Raw genomic sequence first — 15,287 nt, forward strand, 5'->3', positions numbered from 1 at the left:
CTTCGCTGATTGGTCACGCCCGGCCGGCCGCGACCAATCAGCGATATTGGCGCAGAATTTAACCCCCACTCACAGCGCGACGTACATACATACATATTCTAGAATACACAATGCGTTAGAATCGTGCCACCATCTAGTGTATATATATATATATATATAATACCTGCATAGACTAATAGGATCCTGTGTATTAATGATAACGCTGTACATTACTGTTGCATAATCTGCCTTCTTGCTGCGATGACAATGATTTATTAGTATATTTCCGCGGCAGCACATCATCTGTGTATTATTAACAGTCACTTATTCACACTTTCCTGCCACTTCCTTTGTGTAGGGAACATCCTCCAGCCGTGTGTATAAAGGTGATCACAGCAGCATTGTGCGGCAGTCTCCTTACATAGAAGCTCTGCTGGTGCACGGACCTAGGTAAGAGGAGAGGCAGGATCGCTTTCTAATTACTGATACATTTTAGTTGGTGTCATATAACTTTCCATGGCTTTTTGCACCTCTCTTTTTTCATTTTTTCAATAATTTTTCCCGGTGTCGTTTCTCATTATTACACATATAAACATCTATGGTTTGATTTCTTCCCTGGGTGTATTGGATGGGTTGCTACCGACAACTGCAGAGAATTTCATATCTATAGCACCTTTAGAAATATATTTACTTAGAAAATTGATGACATGTTCAATACTTATTTCACCCTCTGTGTGTATATATATATATGTGTATATATATATATATATATATATATAATTACACACATGTATGTGTACATGTGAAGTAAACACATACTACATACATAGATAGATATATAGATGTTATAGATGAATGGTCCGAAACCAGATTATCTCTTTTGACATTTACCGTAAATGGAGGGTTCACATACTTTTTCCGACAAAGTCATTTAATATCAGATAATTTGACTGTTTAGATCTGTCAATGATCGATTTTTATTTTTTTTAGAAATGGTTACATTTATTGATTTTCTGATTATATTTATGAATTAGATGAAAATCTTTACGCATTTTAGCTTGCATTTATGTAACAGTCGTTGTTGTTTCTTAATAATAATGCTCCATGGCTGCAATAACCATATTGATGTCTATACATTACATGGAAATATGCTCGGGAATACAGAACCGAACGACTCGGGTATTCTGGTTACGAGTAAGTTAGGCAGCAGTACTCAATGTCAAGCAGCAGCTGCAAAAGCTAATACAATTTAAAGGTGTATAAAAAGAAAGATGAAAATCCTGTAATCACTGTGTAATGTTATCCCCTCCCCCCCCCCACCTATAAGGCCACATAATAAATATGGGATCCTATTTTAGACTCCATGTTTTACAAAATGTATTGGAAAGTAAGAGTCAGTCCACAGGCAGCAACTAGACTATTACACGGGATGGAAGGTCTTTCCTATAATAAGAGGTTGGAAAAGTTTGGCTTGTTTAGCTTCGAAAAAAGGAGATCTAATTTATATGTATAAATACTTGTGTGGTCAGAATAAAGGACAGGCGCATGACTTATTCCCTCTAAGGGCAATCAGTACGAGTGGTGTATAGGCAATTCTGGCATCTAAATAGGAAAGAGTTCTTTACAGTTAGAGCAGTCAGACTGTGGATTGCTCATCCAGAAGAGGTAGCAATGGTAGCGTCTAAGTATTACCATATCCAATAATATAATGATTTGGTAAACAGTAGAAACACAACGTGGATGGGGATAAATTGAGCCTATCTTCTTTATGCCAGTGTCTTTCAATATGGAGTCTACAGAGGCAGAAAAATCTGAAGAAGGCTGGTTTGACTTTTATGAATCCTTCACGGACTTATTTGAGTTCTTCTGTGATAACACCACCATCCATGGCACCATCCGACTGAACTGCTCCAGGAGGAATAAAATGAAGACCGGCTTTTGGCTCGTCCTTTTCTTTTGCACCTTCGGGATGATGTACTGGCAGTTTGGAGAGACTTTCCGCCAGTATTGGTCCTATCCGACTAGTTTAGCCATTCTGCTACAAACAAGAAAAAACGTCTTTCCCTCCGTCACCGTTTGCAATCTTAACCCTTACAGGTATTTAAGTCTCTATTTCTACAAATTAGCGGGATGATAGAGCGGAAGATACATACATTACACATATTACATACTGCAGAGGGGGCCGCAGTGGGAAGCTAGGGGGGTCAATTTCAATTCTGGAAAAACTGCAATTGCCATGACTAGCCTCTGTCTATATAATTGGAAGATTGTGGCTGCCCTTGGGCTCTAGGTCCGAAGTCTGCACTGTGACTGTTCTTAAAGAGAATGCTAATTCTTACGTATTTTGTTACAAGGGTCCCCTGAAAATAGGCTGTCCATAGATTGTCTTGTTGTTAGGACCACCAAGGATCCACATTAATGCATGGATGAATGTGGCAGGGATAATCAAGAGTTGGATGATATTTAGTTAAATCAATGTCCTTTTTCACACTTTTGCTCCTCTGGATAAAAAATAAGCTTCTTATATAGGGGAGCCCCTATATTATTTAAAGGGAATCTGTCACCACATTTAACCTATCTAAACTATTAATATGGGCATACAGGTTATAGACTGTATAGTCCTCACTGTATGTCGCATATCAGACGTCTGGTTGCTGAGAAATAATCTTTTACCACTTTTTGTAAAAGACCTCTTCCAGGCTCTGGGTGGACTGTGCCTGGAGATAAGCTCTGGAGGCAGAGTTAGTTTACATGAACGAGAGTTACCAATGTGAGACAAGTAACTAACACAGAACAGGAGAAATTACATTTGTCTTTTTGCAAACACATTTTTTGCTTCTCTCTCAGCTCTATCTGCTGTATTGCAACCCTGTCTGCCTGTGAGCTGGCAGCTGAAGCTGAGAAAAACCTGCAGATTTGTCAGATATAATCACACACGGCTCTGCAGTGAGATCAGGAGAGCAGAGCGCTGTCATCTCACATCACACTGGCAACACTGGTAACTGTTGTGAATTCTGTGGCAGAGCTCCCTCCTGTGGTCACAAGTGGTACTTCGGCTGATTCTCTCTGGGAGCTTCCGTTTGTGGAGGAAAGTGGTACTGCGGCTTCTGAGGTTTCTCCCTCAGGTGATCTTGTGAGCTCGTTAGGTGCTTCTCTACTTAACTCCACCTAATGCTTTGATCCATGCTTCCTGTCAATGTTCCAGTGTTGGACTTGTTTTTCCCTGGATCATTCCTGTGGCCTGCTGCTCTGCATAGCTAAGTTTTGCTTATGTTATTTTGGTTGCTATATTTCAGTCCAGCTTGCTTAATTGGTTTTTCTCGCCTGCTGGAAGCTCTGAGACGCAGAGGGACCACCTCCGTACCGTTAGTCGGTGCGGAGGGTCTTTTTGTCCCCTCTGTGTGGTTATTTATAGGTTTTTGTGCTGACCGCAAAGTTATCTTCCCTATCCTCGTTCTATTCAGCTAGCCGGGCCTCACTTTGCTAAATCTGTTTCATCTCTATGTTTGTGTTTTCATCTTACAGTCATTATATGTGGGGGGCTGCCTTTTCCTTTGGGGAATTTCTCTGAGGCAAGGTAGGCTTATTTTTCTATCTTCAGGGCTAGCTAGTTTCTCAGGCTGTGACGAGGCGCCTAGGTTCTGGTCAGGAGCGCTCCACGGCTACCTTTAGTGTGGTTTGATAGGATTAGGGATTGCGGTCTGCAGAGTTCCCACGTCTCAGAGCTCGTTCTATTATTTTGGGTGTTTGTCAGATCACTGTATGTGTTCTGACCGCTATGTCCATTGTGGTGCTGAATTGCCTTTCATAACAGTTATCATAACAGGTAACCATTACACATCACACTGGTAACTCTCCTTCATGTAAAATAAGCTCTGGAGGCAGAGTAATCTTCTAGACAGCGTCCACCCCCATTTTTTTTTTAAACCTAACAACTATTTTAATCTGAGACTTTCTGATGACCAACCATTTGAACGTTAATTGTGCTCAACACACATCTAGATAAGTTCCATGAGGGGTCTAGTTTCCAATATGGTATCACTTGTGGGGGGTTTCCACTGTTTAGGCACATCAGAGGCTCTCCAAACGGAACATGGTGTCCGCTAATTATTCCAGCAAATTTTACATTCAAAAAGTGAAATGGTGCTCCTTCCCTTCCAAGCCCTGCCATGCGCCAAAACAGTGATTTAACCCACATATTGTGTATCGGCATGCTCAGGAGAAATTGCACAACACATTTTGGGGTCCATTTTTTTTCTGTTACATTTGCAAAAAAAAAACAAAAACATTTGATCTAAACATTTTTGTGAAAAAAAAAGTTAAATGGTAGTTTTTTCCTTCCACATTCCATAAATTCCTTTGAAGCACCTGAAGGGGTAATAAACTTCTTGAATGTCGTTTTAAGCACCTCGAGGGGTGCAGATTTTAGAATGTTGTCACGTTTGGGCATCTTCTGTCAAATAGACCCCTCAAACTCTCTTCCAATGTGATATGGTCCCTAAAAAAATATGAAAATTTTGTTGGAGAAATGAGAAATCGCTGGTCAACTTATAACCCTCCTAACAAAAAAAAGTTTCAAAAAAGTTGCTTGTGTAAAGTAGACATGTGGGAAATGTTACTTATCAACTATTTTGTGGGACATAACTCTCTGATTTGAGGGCACAAAAATATAAAAGTTTGAAAATTGATAAATTTTCGCCAAATTTCAATTTGTTTCACAAACAAACACAAGTCGTATTGAAAACATGTTACCACTATCATAAAGTATAATATGTCACGAAAAAAAACTGTCTCAAAATCAGTGGGATCCGTTGAAGCGTTCAAGACTTATTACCACATAAAGTGACACTGGTCAGAATTGTAAAATTTAGACTGGTGGTTGGTGGTTTGAAGGACATGGGGGACCTGTCAGGTTGGCAGGTGTTGGTGGACAGCCTCAGCAGTGCCGTGTTCGGTACTTTCTGCTCTCGGGGGCCACCATATCCTTACGAGACTTTATAAACTGAAGCATTATGGCATGCTTGTCTCTGAGCAGATGTATGATGTCTTCTTCCAGGTTTGGCCAAGTTAATGAGTATCTGAAACAGCTAGATCAAATGGCCGAGGAAACACTGAGCACGTTGTATGGTTACAATGCTTCCCTGCATTTACACAAGGACTCGGATATTGTTAATCTTCAAGACATCATGAATAATACGGATATTAAAGACAATGGCAGTTTTCATTTAGACACAAGGATAACTCTGGAACAAATCAAAACGGAAGGTGGGCTAGGAAATGCTACAGGAAGGTGGCAAAAAGTGGGATTTAAGCTGGTAAGAGACCACGTTATATCTGCTCCTTAGATTGTTATTACCAGTGACGACTCAGACATTGTAACTTGAATAAGTTGAGCTGTACGGAATGTTGAGTACATTACCAAAGCCATCATTTTTCTGTTGTTCTGGTTGTCTTTGGAAACACAGAGCAGTTTATCTCTAATATCAGACCGAAGACCTATATTTGGCTGATTGATAAACCTATAGAGAGGGCACCGGAGGTAAATGCTCCGCCATCACAAATATCATATAAACCAAAAAAGAATGGACACCAGAGCTAAAAGTAGCAAATTTATTGAAAGACCATATAAAAGTACATAAATACTGCAAATAGAAATCAGAATAAAAAGATGCAATGAAAAAACGGAAAGGCGACACTAGTGCCACATACGGACGTTATACTAAGCTGAAGAGCAAGAAAATCAATGTGTACTCATACCACGGGTGTGTATATAGATACACAAAAATAACATTCAACGATAATGAAAGCAGTGCAACATACGTATAAACAATAGTTATGATATCACGTAGCCAACCGGGCAGATGGTAACAATAATAAGAAGACAATTGCTCTCAGATAATTAACAGGTGCAGGGAGATACTAAGTATATATAAAAATACAAATAAAGTGCCTAGTGCAGATATAATATGGCAGGGTACCCCATATAACTATGCTGCCCTCAGTGCATGGGCACAAATATTAAGGGAAAATCCCATACACATAAATGGGTAAAGCCATGCTAATGCTTTCTAAGTGGTAGTAAGAGGCACATAAAAGAAGTACCAACCTGCGGCCGTGCGTGGAAAGAGGGGCCCTGACGCGCGTTTCGCAAATGCTGCTTCCTCGGGGGGGCTTTCCACGCCCGGCCGCAGGTTGGTACTTCTTTTATGTGCCTCTTACTACCACTTAGAAAGCATTAGCATGGCTTTACCCATTTATGTGTATGGGATTTTCCCTTAATATTTGTGCCCATGCACTGAGGGCAGCATAGTTATATGGGGTACCCTGCCATATTATATCTGCACTAGGCACTTTATTTGTATTTTTATATATACTTAGTATCTCCCTGCACCTGTTTATTATCTGAGAGCAATTGTCTTCTTATTATTGTTACCATCTGCCCGGTTGGCTACGTGATATCATAACTATTGTTTATACGTATGTTGCACTGCTTTCATTATCGTTGAATGTTATTTTTGTGTATCTATATACACACCCGTGGTATGAGTACACATTGATTTTCTTGCTCTTCAGCTTAGTATAATGTCTATATTTGGCTGAGTTCATAAATGCATAAAATGTTTTCGGTTATCCAGAACCAAACACCTAAGATGTATGATCTGTCATTTGAAGGACCTGAATGTCACCTTAAAGTTTCCATTGACTATAATGTGGTCAGTCGGGATTCCATAATTGTGTTCTTCATCTTGGTTATATCGTTTGATGGACCTCAACGGTACCTTAGGGACACCATTGATGTAATGGGGTCAGTAGGAGTTACATCATAGTGTCCATCATTTTCCTGAAGATAAAAAATAGAACTACATGCTCCGCTATTATTTTTTTTTTTAACAAATGTGAAAATTTGAGGTGGAGCCTTTAAGCGGAGCCTCCACTGCTGATGTGATCCCAGCTTTGTCCTCTTTTTAAAGGCTGCACTGCTCCTCTTCCTTCCGACTTCCACTTGCTGGGGGGCGGTGAGCTCCTGAAGATTGACAGTTCGGTCAAGTGGCATGGTTGTGCCACTGGTCCAAACTGTGCCCTCTCACATGCTGCTAGCCAGGGTCAGGAAAAGTTATTGTGGTGCCCTCACCCCATCCCACACTAAACTGATAAACCCTCAGCCCCCAAGAAAAGGAATGGGTCAGAGACTAAGGTAACAGAACCCCTCTGATGGGTCAGAAAACAAGCTCTGATGGCCACTTTTACCTTTTGCTCCAAAAAATACCAGCAAAAGTAAAACAAATGGTGTACTTTAAGCGAGAGACTCGACAGGGAGTGCAATTTCAAAGTCAGATGTAGAATAATTAATTGTTATGGACCATTTACACAATACCAAGGATAAATAGCGATATTCATCCCTGACATCCTATATTTTATATGTAAGACACAAGGACGGTCATGGAAGGTTTCAATTAAGGTGTCCAGTATTTGGCAGGTACCCTAATGGAAAATAAATGGACCCTATTATAGATAAAGGGATACGCATGAGGGTTTTTCGCATCCCTCAAGTGACAAATACAGTTTTCAACAAAACTAATGGTGGTTCTGGTGCCATATTCTTGAACAGATAGTGGTTCTGGTGGGGTATACATGTACTGATGGTGGTTCTGGTGTGAAATTCCTGTACTGATGATGGTTCTGGTGCTGTATTCATGTACTACTGATGGCTCTGGTGACAGACGCAAATACAATTGAGTGTGGGTAGGTAACACCGGATGGGGCGCAGGCAAAGAGAGGGGTGAGAGGTGTTGGTGACTGCTACCCTGTGTACCCGCACCATGGCCATCACTGTGCTGAATGCCTGCTGCCAGAGGAAGGTGCTGGGTGGCCACAGGCATTCAGGTGGTGCTCATAAAGTTCTTTGGAGAACTGTAACTGTTGTTTTAGGAGAACTTGCAGCAGAATGTCTGGTTCTGCCTTAGGCTCCTCCACCTGCATTCTCAATAGGAGCTGATAGTTCATGTTTTTAAAATTCTACGGAAAAGGGGGCAGATAGAGGCAGATACAGACATTCTGCTGCAAGTTCTCCTGAAATAACAGTTATAGTTCTCCGTAGAACTTTATGAGCACCAACTGTCATCTCCTATCTCAGCACTGAGAAAATCTGCGCGTGCTATATAACCTGTCTGCTCTCTTTTTACAGTGCGACTCTGCTGGTAAAGATTGCTACAACCGCTCCTTCTGGTCAGCAGTGGATGCATTTCACGAGTGGTACAAGTTCCATTTTATGAACATCATGTCTAAAATCCCTTTGGTCCTTGAAATACCGGATAAGTTGTTGCGGAAGTTTATTTTGACCTGTGACTTTAATGGAGTCATGTGCACTAGGTTTGTCTCCAAAATACTTATATATATAAAGATTAAGGTGTTCTGATGTGAAAGATTAATTAGTAGATGTAATATAATTTTAAGTTTATTTTGGAGCAATGGAAGGCTAATGTGAGTAATTTTAACGATTTGCAACTTTCTTGAGCTAAAAACTCGAAAAAAAATGGTTTAAGAGTAAAATAAAGAGCATTTTTGATTTTGCACTAAATTCTTAAAACGCATTTTGAAGAATTTAGTGCAAAAAACATTAGTGAATACCAAAAGAAAAGAAATGTGACTTCAATAAATAGTAAATGATGAATCGGAGTCAGAGTTAAAATGTCACCACTAGAGGGAGCTTGGGAGATAACTGCATACTGTGTTATAAACAAGTTTAGGGTGTAGTATAAACAGTATGTAGTAAGCTCCTAGCTCCCTCTACTGGTGTCCGAAAGAAGTGAAAAAATCTTATGTATCTTTATGGGTATAATGGGTGATTATGGAGATCTGTGTCAAACAAGGGAGCTCTGGTCATTATATTAAGGCATTATTCAGCCCAGATTTTATAACCTATTTAGATTAGGAAAAAATATGTTCACATGGGGCATTTACTTTAAGGAAAATTACAATTACTAATTTTATATGTTAGTTGGTACTAAAAATAAAAGGAAACTAGCTCTAATAGCGAGGGTAAAACATTGATTATGACACTCATCATCTGGCTATCCTGGCAGGAGAAATGAACACTAGCTGGTCACTCATGGATGAGCTGATCATGGGGCACCGGCTTATTGTTGGGGAACATTAGAAAGAGTTTGTGCCAACTTTTAAAGGACAGGGAATAACTTCCCAATTCTTGGGGGTCTGACCCTAGAGCAACAACTGACTGGAGCTGAGGTCGACCATGCACATCTCGCCTCCATTCATTCTCTTTGGGACCGCTAGAAAAAGCTGATCATAAAGCTCCTTAGAATAAAATGAGCAGAGGTGCACATGTTCGACTTTTCAGAGCCCCATTTTTGGGATCTACGAAGATCCTAGCGGATGATAGGGGACCATTTCAAAAGTTAGCACAAATTCTCCCCTTTCAGCTAATCATCGTCCCCTGTCTCAGTTTCGTATTAAAAAAAAGCCGTGCTTTAATCGCCATCCCCAGGTTCGCCGGTGAGTCTTTGCCACTGCTCTTGGTGTTTTTCATTGGCTGCGGCATGGGCGGACATACCACCTGTTCAACCTGTGCAACCGCACAGGGGCCCAGAGCGGGAGGGGGCCCCCAACGGGCATACAAAGCAGTGAATGACAGCCGGCGGTAGTATTACTGCTAACAGGAGAAGCAGAGGGACACGCTCTGCTGCACGCATGTGATATGACAGTTAAACGGGCCCCCCTCCTCACCTGCTAGCATATATTATGTTGCTGTCCAGCCGGCTGTCACTGCTGTGGTCTGTGGTGAGGTGACGGGTAGCAGACGCTGGACCAGGAAGAGAGGAGTCACTGAAGCTTGCTCAGGACCTGTGATGAGGTCACAGGAGGGGAGGAGTCAGGACTCACATGATCAGGGGCCTCCGTGTATGCAGGACTCTGCTGTGCTGTCATGGTGCTAGATGGTAAGCTTATGTGTAATGTCAGGAGTTGTTTACAGTGTGGATGTAGCAAAGCCGTGTGTGTGTACGTGAGGTGTACAGAGTGGAGCCGTGTGTGTATCAGGTGTACAGAGCGGAGCCATGTGTGTATGAGGTGTACGGAGCGGAGTCGTGTGTGTGTATCAGGTGTACAGAGCGGAGCCATGTGTGTATGAGGTGTACGGAGCAGAGTCGTGTGTGTGTATCAGGTGTACAGAGCGGAGCCATGTGTGTATGAGGTGTACGGAGCGGAGTCGTGTGTGTGTATGAGGTGTACGGAGCGGAGCTGTGTGTGTCTGTATGAGGTGTACAGAGCGGAGCCGTGTGTGTATGAGGTGTACGAAGCGGAGCAGTGTGTGTGTATGAGGTGTACGGAGCGGAGCCGTGTGTGTCTGTATGAGGTGTACGGAGCGGAGCCGTGTGTGTGTATGAGGTGTACGGAGGGAAGCCGTGTGTGTGTATGAGGTGTGCGGAGCGGAACCGTGTGTGTGTATGAGGTGTACGGAGGGAAGCCGTGTGTGTGTATGAGGTGTGCAGAGCGGAGCCGTGTGTGTATGAGGTGTACGAAGCGGAGCCGTGTGTGCGTATGAGTGTACGGAGCGGAGCCGTGTGTGCGTATGAGGTGTACGGAGCGAAGCCATGTGTGTGTATAAGGTGTCCGAAGTGGAGCCATGTGTGTGTATAAGGTGTCCGAAGCGGAGCTATGTGTGTGTATGAGGTGTACGGAGCGGAGCCGTGTGTGTTTGAGGTGTACAGAGCGGAGCTGTGTATGCAAGGTGTACAGAGCAGAGCCGCGTGTGTAGGAGTAAATATGTGTGGCCATTATACAGTATGTAGTATCATGTGTGGCCATTATACAGTATGGAGCATCATATGTGGCCATTATACAGTATGGAGCATCATGTGTGGTCATTAAACAGTATGCAGCATCATGTGGGGCCATTATACAGTATGGAGCATCATGTGTGGTCATTATACAATATGGAGCACTGTGTGGCCATATTTTTTTGTTTATAATTACTGTTTATGAAACAGTGTGATCAGCAATGCTAATTGGCTGTGGTTCGGATGTGGATATGGGTGTGACTAGTTGTGAAATGGGTGTGGTCAGAGGCGTGGCTTAAAATTTGCCGATGCACGCGCCACAAACTTTATCCCTCTTTCCCCTCTTCAAAAGTTGGGAGGTATGGTTTAACTGCACCCCTACTTGTATATGTTTGAGGAAAAGGTGTGTGTAAATGGGTGTGGCTTACAAAATGGGTGTGGTTTTCCTACACACAAACACAGAACCTGTTGTTAAAAATTTGAATCCCACCCCTAATAATAATAATAATAATCTTTATTTTTATATAGCGCTAACATATTCCGCAGCGCTTTACAGTTTGCACACATTATCATCACTGTCCCCGTTGGGGCTCACAATCTAGAATCCCTATCAGTATGTCTTTGGAATGTGGGAGGAAACCGGAGTGCCCGGAGGAAACCCACGCAAACACGGAGAGAACATACAAACTCTTTGCAGATGTTGTCCTGGGTGCCTATATGTTTACATAACTTTGTTGCGCTATTGGGGGGGGGGCCCGGGAAGATTTCTTGCACAGGGGCCCTCTGCAGTCTGTGTCCGCCCCTGGGCTGCGGCGCTGACGTCATGTTGACAGCATGGCAGCCAATCAGTGAGCTCAACAGCTCTGGCAGTGTAGACGGAGAGCCCTGATCAGAGCCAGTGAAATCACTGGTTGGCTGTCGACAGAATGCACCTGGGGATGGTGGGTACAGCCCAGTTGTTTGTTTTTTTTTGTTTTTTTTATATCAAACTGCTCCTTGGGATGAAGATTAACTGAAAGAAGACAAACCCGCCAATTTCATGTATGAGGGGCCTACTAATATGATCTATCCAGAGAGAAAAAGTTCAAGTTTAAGCATCATTTTTCCCATTAAATAAGCTGGCGGGTATCTGATAACAACCCTTCTGAAAACACATGAGTACTCATCCATGTAAGTCATAGGAGCAATGCTATAAACCGATCCTAATATGCTACGCAGTGTGGACACAGTCTAAATGAGGAGTATAACAATAAAACACATAGATCAGCGCTACCTATGTTCACAGTCCACATGCAGGATATATGCCAAGGATTTATGAGGCATGAAGGCTCGTCTGTACAGGAACGTGAGCCATGTGCGTGCCCCATAAGAAAAAAGGAGAACTTTTATTGTCCTGTCCGTGAGAAGCAAGTGAGGAAACTTTATAGCCTCATGGATCTCTTTATAGATCACAAGTCTCAGGGTCAGTTCTCTGAATAGCCTTTCCAAGGAATAACATAATGGAAAATGTCCATGTTTGTACATTTCATTCATTCATTTGTTCCGGATGGATATTGACGCCCAAGATCGGTTTCAACTCACATTTCGGTGTGAAAAGAGGCATCATGGCGGCAGTAATTGCGATTACGTAAGGGTGGAGTAATGCTCGGTTTAATATATGTTGGTAGTGAAGGGGACAGTCAACATTAAAGTGGGTTTTCTTTCCCACCATAGAAAGTTATGACAGATCACTAGGATATGTGATCGCATTATGATTGTTAGGGGTCTGCGCCAAATACCTGGAACCTAAACTATCCTGATAATGAGGATGGTAAAGATGGCGTCACTCCTGGCCATCCATTGCTTCGATTCCATTGTTTTCAGGAACGGTCCTAAAGGTCATATCATGCACATTTTACTAATAGAAGATAGTGGCCCTTTAAAGTGAATTTCTACCTGTGAACATTGTTTTAGTATTTAGGGATTTATTTTTTTTTAAGGGAATCTGTCAGCAGCTTTTTGCTATATAATCTAATGTAGGGGCAGAAACCCTGATACCAGCGATGTATCACTCACTGGGCTGCTTGTTACAATTTAAATAAAATCACAGTTTTATCAGCAGGAGATCATCATCACAACAGGACTAGTTGTCTCGTGCCATGTAGTCTTCCTGCTCTGTATAACTCCGCCTCCACCACTGATTGGCAGCTTTCTGTATGGGCGAGGTTATAGAGCTGAGAACTGCTAGATCTTCAGCGATTCTATCAAAACGGCAGCAAGCAGTCCAGTAAGTGATACATCGCTGGAATCAGGCTCTTTGCTCCAACAACATAGTGCTCTTAGATTACATAGCCAAAAAACGGTGACAGATTCCCTGCATAAAATTTATTTGCAGGGAGTAATGTGTGACATCTACAGCGACACTATTATAACTTGTGTGGCCATAATATAGGTTGCCGCTATATAAATGAGTAAAATAAACATAAATTTGTTTAGTTACCACCCCTCTAAAAAGTGTCTTGTGCCATACAATTGTTTTTCTCAGCAATCTATTGTATCTTTTTTTCCCCCATAGTAATTACTCTCATTTTCACCACCCGACCTATGGCTCCTGCATTACTATTAATGGAGAAAACATGAATGACAGCCAAACTTTGTCAACGATCAAGCCTGGCAAGATGTCTGGTATGTGTTTCTACAGAGTCTACAAGGACATAATTACAGGATTGGAGCACCCGAATACTAGAGGATCCTTCTCTAAGTGTAGACTCAATAATGGGCCTTCAAAAGGTCCAGCAGAATGGCACCCTATCTGGAGGTGACTTTGGGGCCAATCATTGCCTTCGGGGTCTATTTCTTATAAGATGATTCAAATACGACTTACTAGACCTTAATAATGATGTGTCCAGACTTAGATTTCATGCACCTAAGAGAGATTTGCTCATATCCTCCCCAGCATGTTTCGCCTAACTGGCTTCATCAGGTGTATGAGGAGATAATGATTTATAGATTTAGGGTGGATCCAAGAAAGACCAGTCTGATACTGATGGGATAGATGCAGGCAGGGAAGCCATATAATAATGCCATATTACATATGTGGAAGTGAATTATCTATAGATGCCAAAAAAAAATGGTGACCTAACCACATTACCATTTTGATAACTCCCATCGCTCATAGTTTCCAGGACTTTTAGACCTATAGCATAAGCAGATAATGGTCATAAGTGGGCACACGTCTCATTAGTGTTGCTAGTAGATATTGACCAGTCATCTTTCCGATTCTGATACCATTACAGGCATGGCAAGCTTTATTATGCAAAACCTAATTAGTTGCTTTTTTTTCTTTAGGACTGACCTTGACGCTAAAAACGGACCAGAATGATAATATGCCCATTCTGTCAAGTGCAGCGGGTGCGAAGGTCATGATTCACAACCCTAACCAATCCCCATTGGCAGAGCATGAAGGATTCGATATATGGCCGGGGACCGAGACTTCCATCAGTATTAGACAGGTTAGTAATTGAAACAACTTTACTTAGGATTTTTTTTTTTAATTGGTGACCCACATTCAGGATAAGCCCATGGGTGCTTCTGCGCACTCTGGTTACTGATGCCGGAGGAAATGCAGTACAGCGCAGGACGCTACGCAGGGAGCCAATAGCAAAAAATCCCTATTCTAAAGAATGGGAGTTAAAAGTTTACATTTATTCTGTACAAAAAAAAGTATAAGGAAGATCTTATTTCCTAAATTTAAAACCACAAACTGATTGCGAAAACCTTTTTTGGGGATATGTACTCTCTGCATTGTTAAATATTAACCCTCTGAATCCTTCCCAGTAAAGTAATATGTCTCTTTCTAATCCGTCACTAGATCATATAGCGCCGTAGGTCAGTCACAGAATCGCATTTGCTAATTAAAAGAGAGATTTGCTCATATCCTCCCCAACAAGTTTCACCCTACTGGCTTCATCAGGGGTATGAGGCGATAGTGAGATGTAATATGCTGTACTATTCTTGCCCATGGGCCCTTTTCTTTCTGGGTCCGCTCCTGACTTATGCATTAGATTTTTACCAAGTTTTTTTTTTCCACGGACATCAATGACAATGTACATTAAAATGACACGTAATAAATTAAGTGTAGTTAATATTATGCACAACTTTATTAAAATACCATGGCCTCCGTACTACCCATCCTTATAATGCATTAAATATCTCAAAAGTAATATAGATGTTATTTCATACAATGAATGTAACAGTAATTATAAGTAATTTGTGTAATTTGTCCCAGGATCAGATCACTCGCTTGGGATCTCCGTACAGTGAATGTACCTCAGATGGGAGCAACTTAAACTTCGAACTTCTGTACAATTCATCCTATACCCAACAGGTAATTCTAGGCTATTTGTAGGTCAAAAAATGATCCAGGTTTCCAAATACTACAGCTTTCAACTTTCAGCAGAGTCATAAGTACAGGGACATTATGGGAGAATGAACAGTTTTATTTCGAAAAAAAGAGCCATTATCTACATCATC

General features: G+C 41.7%; 1 protein-coding gene across 1 annotated transcript in view; it reads left to right on the forward strand.

Annotated features, from left to right (window-relative positions):
• Positions 1 to 406: 406 nt before the first annotated feature.
• Positions 407 to 15,287, forward strand: part of SCNN1D (sodium channel epithelial 1 subunit delta) — a 35,107-nt gene continuing 20,226 nt past the window's right edge. Inside the window, exons 1-7 of the mRNA XM_069743103.1 lie at positions 407 to 429; positions 1,755 to 2,076; positions 5,036 to 5,294; positions 8,165 to 8,349; positions 13,330 to 13,439; positions 14,103 to 14,266; positions 15,043 to 15,141. Of these exons, the coding sequence (XP_069599204.1) occupies positions 1,766 to 2,076; positions 5,036 to 5,294; positions 8,165 to 8,349; positions 13,330 to 13,439; positions 14,103 to 14,266; positions 15,043 to 15,141 (1,128 nt within the window). The 5' untranslated portion in view covers positions 407 to 429; positions 1,755 to 1,765. The remainder of the gene's footprint in view (positions 430 to 1,754; positions 2,077 to 5,035; positions 5,295 to 8,164; positions 8,350 to 13,329; positions 13,440 to 14,102; positions 14,267 to 15,042; positions 15,142 to 15,287) is intronic.

The sequence above is a fragment of the Ranitomeya imitator genome, chromosome 10 (genome assembly GCF_032444005.1).
Source record: "Ranitomeya imitator isolate aRanImi1 chromosome 10, aRanImi1.pri, whole genome shotgun sequence".
NCBI classification, from domain to species: Eukaryota; Metazoa; Chordata; class Amphibia; order Anura; family Dendrobatidae; genus Ranitomeya; species Ranitomeya imitator.